The sequence below is a fragment of the Astatotilapia calliptera genome, chromosome 13 (assembly GCF_900246225.1).
Source record: "Astatotilapia calliptera chromosome 13, fAstCal1.2, whole genome shotgun sequence".
In the NCBI taxonomy this organism is placed as follows: domain Eukaryota; kingdom Metazoa; phylum Chordata; class Actinopteri; order Cichliformes; family Cichlidae; genus Astatotilapia; species Astatotilapia calliptera.
In genome coordinates this window covers 4,283,570-4,292,966 of record NC_039314.1, presented here as the reverse complement: position 1 = coordinate 4,292,966, position 9,397 = coordinate 4,283,570, and the positions used below count along the sequence as shown (strand labels likewise).

General features: G+C 43.3%; 2 protein-coding genes across 9 annotated transcripts in view; one reads left to right on the top strand and one right to left on the bottom strand.

The window, feature by feature from the left end:
* The first annotated feature begins 433 nt into the window (after positions 1-433).
* epcam (epithelial cell adhesion molecule) lies at positions 434-3,241 on the top strand. The gene is made up of 9 exons (XM_026191058.1): positions 434-793; positions 1,384-1,491; positions 1,587-1,848; positions 1,938-2,003; positions 2,095-2,158; positions 2,250-2,348; positions 2,429-2,626; positions 2,713-2,754; positions 2,853-3,241. Exons 1-9 carry the CDS (start codon positions 736-738, stop codon positions 2,874-2,876), a joined length of 921 nt encoding a protein of 306 aa, XP_026046843.1. The 5' UTR covers positions 434-735; the 3' UTR covers positions 2,877-3,241.
* Positions 3,242-5,215: 1,974 nt separating this feature from the next.
* The window catches only part of plekhh2 (pleckstrin homology domain containing, family H (with MyTH4 domain) member 2), a 42,063-nt gene continuing 37,881 nt past the window's right edge, over positions 5,216-9,397 (bottom strand). For all 8 annotated transcript variants that reach the window (XM_026190297.1, XM_026190301.1, XM_026190302.1 and 5 more), the window contains 4 exons: positions 9,267-9,396; positions 8,874-8,960; positions 8,413-8,562; positions 5,216-6,688 (listed from right to left, as the gene is read on the bottom strand). In XM_026190297.1, the coding sequence (XP_026046082.1) occupies positions 6,503-6,688; positions 8,413-8,562; positions 8,874-8,960; positions 9,267-9,396 (553 nt within the window). In that variant the 3' untranslated portion in view covers positions 5,216-6,502. The remainder of the gene's footprint in view (positions 6,689-8,412; positions 8,563-8,873; positions 8,961-9,266; position 9,397) is intronic.

Sequence of the window (9,397 nt, the reverse complement as noted above, 5' to 3'; positions counted from 1 at the left end):
TTTTCTACATGTTTTACACGAAACTCAACAAGCACGTCAGGAAAATATCAACACGGAAAACAGGGGAAAAGAGGGGAAAACACGTTAATAACCAGTTCCCTGCAGTTCCTAACGGACTCCTTTCTGTGTTAGTGAACCCAAAACACTAAAAGCCGATGGTTACATAGGCATTTAAAGGTATTTAAAGATGAATTCAACCAAATTTTAAACCAGTTTCAGATAATTTTTGATAAATATAACAAGACGATGACGTCACAAGGGTAAACGTTAAATTTATTTATGATTTGAAAATGAAAATATCTCAACAGAGACTGAGAGGGCAAATATGGTCATACCGGATATAGGTGCGTTTCCCCCGCCCCCTCCCCACTCCGCACTGCGCCGCCTATGCAAATTAGCCTGACGTCATGAGAGTAATTCTCTTATAAATTTTACTGCTCAGGTCCTTCCTCCATCAGGTGTGCAACAACTACCAAACGGAATATAATCCAGGATAAGCTCTGCTTTGAATTTGAATTCAACTTTTAAGCGTGTGCTCGCGCTCGTTCGGTTCCTCGTCTCACCTGTGAGTGCGCGCGCTTTAGTTCCTCTCTAAAACAGGTTTGACCGGGACACACCTGCGCCGAGAAAAGGAGCCTTGTTGGGCGCGTCGAGGGCATTCTTCACTCGGTCTTTGACCTCTGCGGGAGACGGACGCATAGGAAGCGGACAGACGAAGACTTTTTTTGTTTGATCATGAAAATGTGGATTTTTGCTGTTCTCGCCGCTCTCGCGGTCGGAGCCTCGGCTCAGTGTAAGTAGTTTAAATTTGATATAAAATTGTATCCGGCTGAAAAATCGCACAGTTCATTTTGACGTAGATTTGATGGAAGTTTTCGCAAAAACAAACATTTTTAAAGTTTGAACCAGCTTTATTTAAGACATAGATACATTATCTTTCTATGAGATGTAGTTTTGCTTGTTTTATTTGTTAAAATAATGTAATTAGCCGCCAGAGTTGGACCAAAAATCTGTTTTTAATGTAACACTAGCTAGTTCAGGTGGGTGGGGGTTGGGAAGGTTTGTTCCGCTCTGTGGGGAGAAACCAACGCCCAGGCAAACCTGCCGGTCTACCTGTACGATTTAACGTCTCCGTTTCGAGCTATAAGGAAGACAAAAGACTAAATCTTTTCAAACACTGTCATACCAAAGATTCATCTTTCTATTGCATTCCAGCTTTGTGTGTGTGTGTGTGTGTGTGTGTGTGTGTGTGTGTGTGTGTGTGTGTGTGTGTGTGTGTGTGTGTGTGTGTTAAGCCTCGGGAAGTCACAGTATAGTAATGTGGTTATGTATTTGAGTTCCTGTTAATAACCTGCTAGTGTGGTGGTGTTTTTTCCTCTTTAGGTCCACCAACATGTGCCACTATGAAGTGGGCTACGTGCGACGGACCCCCATGTTCATGTACTCTTCTGATTGGTAATGGTACAAAACAGCCCATAGTCTGCACAGCATGTAAGTTTAGAAGTGGTAAAGGGGCTCCTTCCTGTTTCATGTCCTCTGTTTGACACTCCAGCCTGCTCATGGTGTGCACTTTGTTCCCCCCTCAGTGGTCCCCAAGTGCTTCTTGATGAAAGCTGAAATGTACAGAGCTAGAAGGGGCCTGAGCACTCGCACTATTGGAGGAAAGCAACATGAGACCGCCATTGTGGACAACGATGGCATCTATGACCCTGAATGTGAGAATGACGGCAAATTCAAGGCCAAGCAGTGCAACAACACAGATGTGTGCTGGTGCGTCAACAGCGCTGGAGTCCGTCGGACTGACAAGGGAGACCAGACCCTCAAGTGTGAGAAGCTGGTGGAGACCAAGTAAGTGATTTCACTATAGTGAAGGATTGCTGTGAGGATGAATAGTTCAAGTATTCAACATTTCTTTATTTTATTATTCCGTCTTCCAGCTGGGTCCGTCTTCAGCTGACACACAAGGAGGGGCCCACCAACGTGAATAAAGACAATTTGAAGGCGTAAGTCCACTTCAGCTCTTATTAAAAGTTAAGAAACATGCTGAGGCTGACATTTCCAGATCTCACCATCCTAATGTGTTTTTTAAAACAGTGCTATTGCAAGTGAACTTAACAGCCGTTACAAACTTGACTCCAGCCTGGTGAAGGAGATTCAGGTGAGTGACAGTCCAACAAAAAACTGTTTGTAATTTAGAACAAAGCAAAAAGCACCACTGCCATGCTAACTAACATCCTGTCATTCTACAGTATGACCCAGACGCTCGCATGATTGTGGTTGATGTGACTAAGCCAAAAGGAGAGCGCATCAGTGACCTGTCCAGAATGGCCTACTACATGGAGAAAGACGTATGTACAACCTGTGTGTGTGCACGTTTTGTATAATGGACCCACTGGCTAACTTCATCATTTCATGTGACTTTCTGCAGGTGAAGGCGCTGCCACTGTTTACTGAGCAGAAAAACTTTACTGCTTCTGTGGGTGGGCAGACTCTGATGATGGAGAAGATCATCGTGTACTATGTGGACGAGGAGCCCCCGACCATGACCATGAAGCACCTGACAGGCGGGATCATCGCCGTCATCGTGGTGGTGGTGCTGGCTGTGATTGCTGGCCTGCTGGCTGTGGTGAGCGCATCGGCATGTCAGAAGTGTCGTTTGTTGTTTTAACATTTGTTCTTCAAGCCATAATTTGGTTTCTTCTGTGTTTGTAGTTCTTTTTCCAGAAGCGACAGAGGAAGTACAAAAAAACTCAGGTGAGATAAACGACCTGCTGTTGGTAAATTTATCTTTTGAGAGAAAGGGTCATTGTATTAACTTTTTGTGTGTGTGTCTGCTCTTTCCTCCAATTCAGCAAAGAGAGATGGAGCAAATGTAAAGCAGAGAGAGTGTGAAGAGTCGACGCATACAATCGCCTTTTTTGGATTACCTTGTTTTGTTTTCTTCGCTGTGGGAGCGTGCCATTTTTATCTTTTGAGACTTGCAGATTGTAAATGAATAATCACCTTTCTGTTTTCTTTGTTGGGGTGTCATTACTGCTACAATTTATTTATAAATCATGTAAAGTCTTAAAGCATCATCCCTCTGGTCTACATGCCATATAAGTACTGTGCATTTTTAAAGTGTGCCTGACATGCCTCATTTTAACATTAGAATTTAAATTCCACATCATAGAGTGTACAGTTTCTTACTTTCTATTGTGTTTGTTTGGATTGTTTTTAATAAAACATGCTTTAAAAGACACTGAAGCAGGTTTCTTGATGTTTTGGCTGTATTTTTCCACTGTTACCAGACTAAATGTGGGGGATGGGAACAAGATGGAGGAAACTACTCTGAAAACTGCTGAACATGATGAGATGATCGAAGCTGATTTAAAGTTGTGTGGGTTTTTAATTATTCTCCCCCCCTTCCTCGATACTCCACCTCTCAGACATTTTTTGGTGTATTTCCTTAGAAGTGTAAAGCCTCCGTTGTCTGGGAAGATGGCTGCTCCGATAGTCGTTGTTCGTAACAGGCACTTTGTTTACAGGGGGCAGGTCTGCTGGAGATCAGCTACTGCACGGGTGTGGCAGGAATCATGTGAATGTGCTTTGCAGTAGGCTTTTGCATGTTAAGCAAAACTCACAGCTCTTAGCAGTTTTGTGCCACTATGGCCAAGATGGAAAGGACTTGTTTTTGTGTGTCACACTGCCTCAGGTGAGACGGACAACCTTTTATTATAGGTAGGCATTTCTAGCTGCGCTCAGGAGTCGTTTGGTGACGTGTTGAACCTGTCGGACAGGTTCCATCTCACTCACGAATGCATGCATATGCTTGTACTGAGACTGCCCTCGGTTTAAAATGTTAGGGCAGGAATGATTGACTGAGTCAGGTGAAAGGGCCAAAGTCCAAGTGGACTAAAATGGCAGACATCGTCTCATCAAACAAACTGAAGTTGGCATTATCTATCAATCTGAATACATAAATAAACCGCCTGGTTTCCTGTTGCAACATGTTTGTATTGCAAGAAGTATGTGGTTGGTTCTGTACAGCTGTGGTCTGTGAAGCTAGCACTCGAGGAGGCCGTGCTTGTTTACACTTTTTCAGTGTGGAGCCTTCCTGAAGCTTGGAGCACATTTGAAAGAATACTGACCTAAAGAAGTATACCTTCCTGTTTATTGTATGCATTTGCATTCTGTTTTCAACATCAGCAGTTGACTTACTTTCTTTTAACCTCAGTCCCCACATAAAGCACAGTATCAGTCACCTGCTCTACCTTAGTTCCCTCTGGCCTCACCCAGCACCCTCCTGTGAGCCCCGCCCCCTCTCTCTAGCTCCATAGCAACAGGAGCACAAAAGCAGATCTCTAACTTGTTCAGCCAGGTTAGGTATCATATAGCTTCTCTCCTTTTACCCTCCCCCACCCCTCGATTCTGTGAAAGACTGCAGGAATGAAGGTGTGCCGCTCGCTGTGAGGCACCTGTTGCAGGTACCGACATGTCGGTCTTCAGTTTGCTTCAGTGGGGCGAATTTAAAGCTTACTATAGATTTATACAGTTTCCTACAGGGTGAGGATTTTTATATGACTGTCTGGGATTTACACCCGTGGCTCAAGCAAACTTTCATTTCCAGCACACAGGATTTCCAGGATTTAGATACATGTATTCCATGTCACAAATAAATAGAGCCTGATTATTCTCACTGTATACCGGATCAAGATAATACTAGGAGTACCTTACATTAAACTGTCATGCCTATCCAGTTTGTCTTCAGGTTTATATCAGATTCGGTTTCGTGTTCTGTCACACCAGCAAACAAAGAAAAACGTTACAGTTCTCTGGAATCTCTGTTCAGTGACCAACGGATGTTTTCAACAACATGCTAAAAACACATTTCCTACATCTTCTCACCTTCTTTTTACATACTTTTTAAGAAATACACATTTCTTAGAGCTGAGTTCACACTGCTGAATTTTCCCTAAAAAAAGACCCCTTAGCCATTAGTGTGTGTGATTTTTTTTTTATTATCCACACATTTTCAATTAAAACTGCTTTCTCATTCAGACTTGACAGCCATCAAGGCTCCGTTGTGAATGTTTACTCACCATATTGTTTACTGGAAAAATGGGCAGTGGTGTTTCATCACTGTCTTCCAGTTTGACCTGCTCACAGCACAGTTTTCATTTACCTTCAATATTGTCCCTGACATGAACCGAGGATTTTTCTGTGTGTGTGTGTGTGTGTGTGTGTGTGTGTGTGTGTGTGTGGAGGTGGAAAGTTTATGATGAATGATTAGACTGGACTGGAACCTTCTGGGCAGAATAAAATGAAGCCAATGGAAAGTGCAGTTCCTCACATGGCCACTTGAGGCTGGATACAAAAGTGTTAAAATGCCAAATTTTGACTTCATAACAGCTAAACAAGGAGGTTTTTTTTTAAAATAATACCTAAGATTTTATATGTTAATACCTAAAGTGGGGCAGTTGTAGCAGATGGCCACCGAACTGTGCAACGGACTCAGTATAGAGGAATGTGTGTCATAAAGAAACAGCACACTTTTCCATACTTCCACGAAAGCTGTCAAGTAACATTCTGAGTCGAAACCTCCTGCTGATTCAATCCACTGACCTCACCAGAAAGGCCTTATGTATTTGTACATGATTAAAGTTTTACCACTCTCCTGGCTGTTCAGTAACCAGGAGCACAAAGAGGACAATCTGGTTCCTTTACAACAACACAACCCACCAAGTCCACAGTTCTTTTCCTCACATCTACTGCAAAAAGGAGCACACAGCCCCAGATGAGGTGGTTTAAACACATTTTAAACAGCTGTGCTCCACTTCCATCTGGTTACCTGTTATTGCCTCTCGCTTTCATCATTATGCATCACTTTAACACTAAGAGTTTCACTTCCTGCTGGGGCCACTCTGCCCTACAGGAAGGCAGGAAACAACAGGCGCCCTCTTTAAAGGATTTTTTTTTAATAACAAGTGATCATTACCTCCTCTGCACTGTGCATTACGTTCTAAAGACAGGAATACAAAAATTAACTGAATGCACACAGAAATGTACCAGGTAACACTGATTGATAGAGACGTTTCAGAACATTTGCTCAGTCTGTCAATAAATACTGTTGATTTTTCTCCTTGGAGTGACAAAATGAAAGCAACACAATCATTAGGGACACAAAAAATGTTAAGCAAAGCCTCTTAGTGCTTCTTGGCCCCATTGTACCTTTGTATAAAGCCTTTAGCTCCAGTTTGAGCCACAGATCTCATCAAGTGTTCTCTGAGGAAGGTACCAAGGCGCTACATGGTGATACCTGCAAATTGCTGCTACCTCAGCTGGTCTGCGATATTAAACTGCACTCAACAGATACGTTTTTGTTAGCGCCCGGCTCGTCACGAAGGGGTAACCGTTCCACTTATTAGAATTTAGCTGGGCTTAAGTGCGCAGATGAAACCATGCAGCTAAAGATCCTACATTTCTAATGTAAATTAAGACCAGGGTGTAAGTCTTTGCGCCATCACAGCAGAGTGGGGGCCTTGCTGGGGCGTCCCAGAGCTGGTGGGGATTTGCTCCTCAACTCTTTGCTCTTCAGGCTTACGGGCTGGGCCACCATCAGGGCCGGAGCAGAGAGGTGGTGGGCGGCGGCCTTCTGCTGATGTGCGCTGTTGATGTAACTGAAAATAAGGAGCGTGATCTCCCTGATCTGTGGACAAAACAAAAACAGAGATGCATTCCAGTTTTTGTACATCTCATAGACTATATATAAAAGATGGACATGGTCTTTGCATCTAATAAGTGAAGCCAGTGCAGAATCTGCAGGATCTGCAGGAGGGAAAGTCCTCTGTTTGCAGAGAGAAGTCGACTGGAAGGAAAACAACCCTGATCTGTGACCTCAGATAGATGAAGTAAGTTTGTTTGTAGCCCTAGGTGTGGGTTTCAGGTCTTCTCTATAAATACATTATCTAGTGCCAAGTTTGCATTTGTTTATAACGTGGTAAGAAATGCACAGCGGCTAAAGGATTTGAGCCAAATTGTCAGCGTAAAAGATTCAAACATGAAGCTAACTCCAGCACCAAAGTGACATTCATGAAACATTTACCAGACCCAAGACATTTTTATTTTGTCTGTATCCAAAGAATGTAGTATAGACATGAACGAACCTCTGTTTTTTTTAATGTCAAAAAGACAGTAGCATTGTTTTAAATTAAAAAGACCAAATGTTACTCAATGGATAAGACACAGCTTTAGCTTTAAAAGAAGGTAAAACAGATGAACTTGTTTGAATCATGCAGTATTTGTTCTGCTGTGATTTTCTGTGAAGTTCAACAGTTTGTTTTCTTCCCTTTTTCTATAGAGAACTGGAGAATAGAGGAACAGTGGTTAGCACTGTTGGTTTACAGTAAAAAGACCCTGGGTTCAAATCCACCGGCAGGCTGTGTGGAGCCTGCGTGTTCTGCCTCTACAGGTAAATGGCCTGTATTTATATAGCACTTTACTAGTCCCTAAGGACCCCAAAGCACTTTACATATCCAGTCACCCACCCATTCACACACACATTCACACACACATTCACGGCAAGCTACATTGTAGCCACAGCCACCCTGGGGCGCACTGACAGAGGCGAGGCTGCCGGACACTGGCGCCACTGGGCCCTCTGACCACCACCAGTAGGCAACGGGTGAAGTGTCTCGCCCAAGGACACAACGACCGAGACTGTCCAAGCCGGGGCTCGAACCGACAACCTTCCAATTACAAGGCGAACTCCCAACTCTTGAGCCACGATCGCCCCAGCGTCCTCCCACAAATGACCACAGACATGAATGTAGTGTTAACTGATGATTCTAAATTGGGTGTTGGTGTGGATGTGAGCACGCACGGTTGTCTGTCTCACTCTGTGTTAGGCCTGCAATAGTATAGACCTATCCAGGGTGTGCCCTGCCTCTCTTCCCATGACACCCTCCCCACAACCTTTGGCTAAGTGCAAGAAATGGATGGATGTTAAAAACTAATAAAGGCATTCTTAAAAAAAACACTAAACTCACACATTTTGTGATTAACAACATAGCTAACACCAAAAACACTCACCTGAAGGATTCACAAAGAATTAGACGAACATCTTTTACATAATGTCTCTGTTATTTCTTTGTGTCGTGCCTTTAATTTCCCAGAGAAATCTGTTACGTTCTGTTTCACTTTGGTCGACTCCACTCATTACACGTAACCAAGAGTCAGGCAGGAGTTAATTGTCTAACTTGTCCTGTTGTTTTGCAACATGTACTGACACATACTCAGATAGAATGAGTGGAATGAAAGGCAGCAGTGTGACACAGTTTTAACTTTTACTACGACAACAAATGTGCCATCCATTTTAAGAATACAAACTCTGCTTGGCCGCCTGGACTGTCGCCCTCTGGCCCTCTCACTGACCTTGGAGGGGTCCATAGCAAACAGATGTTTCTCTGTAGGTTTGTCTTTGCTGGCGTTAGTGCCGACGTTCTGACCCATCACCAGCATAAAGTCCTGCTTGCAGCCTCCAAATGTCATCAGGTTCTTGTAGGAGTAGCACACCAGCAGTTTCTGAGTACCAGACACAAAAATAAATTGTAGTAACAGAATTCGATTAAAAAATAGGATGTGAAATGTAAAAACTGAATTCTGGGCCTCAGTTTTAAGATTAAAGAAACAACAATGACATCAAAAACGATGCAACGCTCTGTGCTTTACATTATGATACTTAAAAGTGATTTTACACCGTATGCAAATGTTTACTTCTGGAGTTTGAAGAAACACATGACGACTAAGTAACTGTTAATCTGAAATCACGGCAGCAAAGCAGAGAAATCTTTCCTATGCAGGTTTCTGAGACTGTGTTGCACAAAGCTGCTCACGATGGAGTTGTGCTCCAGAACGCTGACACCATCTTCATGTACAGCCAGCCAAACACGAACACCAGGGTCCGGAGAGGGCGTGATGGACTAAAGCAGAGAGAACAGAGGGTGAGGTTAGTTACGAGCATGTTTTCACGATGTGTCGAAAAACTGCAGCACTCACTCTGTCAGATACTGTTGACACTGTAGTGGGAAACAATGCAAAGAAACCTATTTCAAGTTTTTGTCCCCTACTTTTTTCTTTTCTTTTCTTTGAAGCACACTGACAGTTTATTTAGTTTAAATGTTGGCCTCCATTCATGCTACTTCTTTGTAATTTGTAACATATATTCAGTATCTGAGATGATAAGATAAACTTTATTTACAAACAGATTACTGCTCACACATGCTCACCTCTGCTTCAAACAGTCGGGCACCAAAGAACGGCCACTTCCTGGCTACGGTCAGGTAGATCCTGACGCACTCTGGTGAACTTCGACCCCTGAGTGAAGCCCAGCGGGCAGAGAGACGCTGTAGCAGTTGTC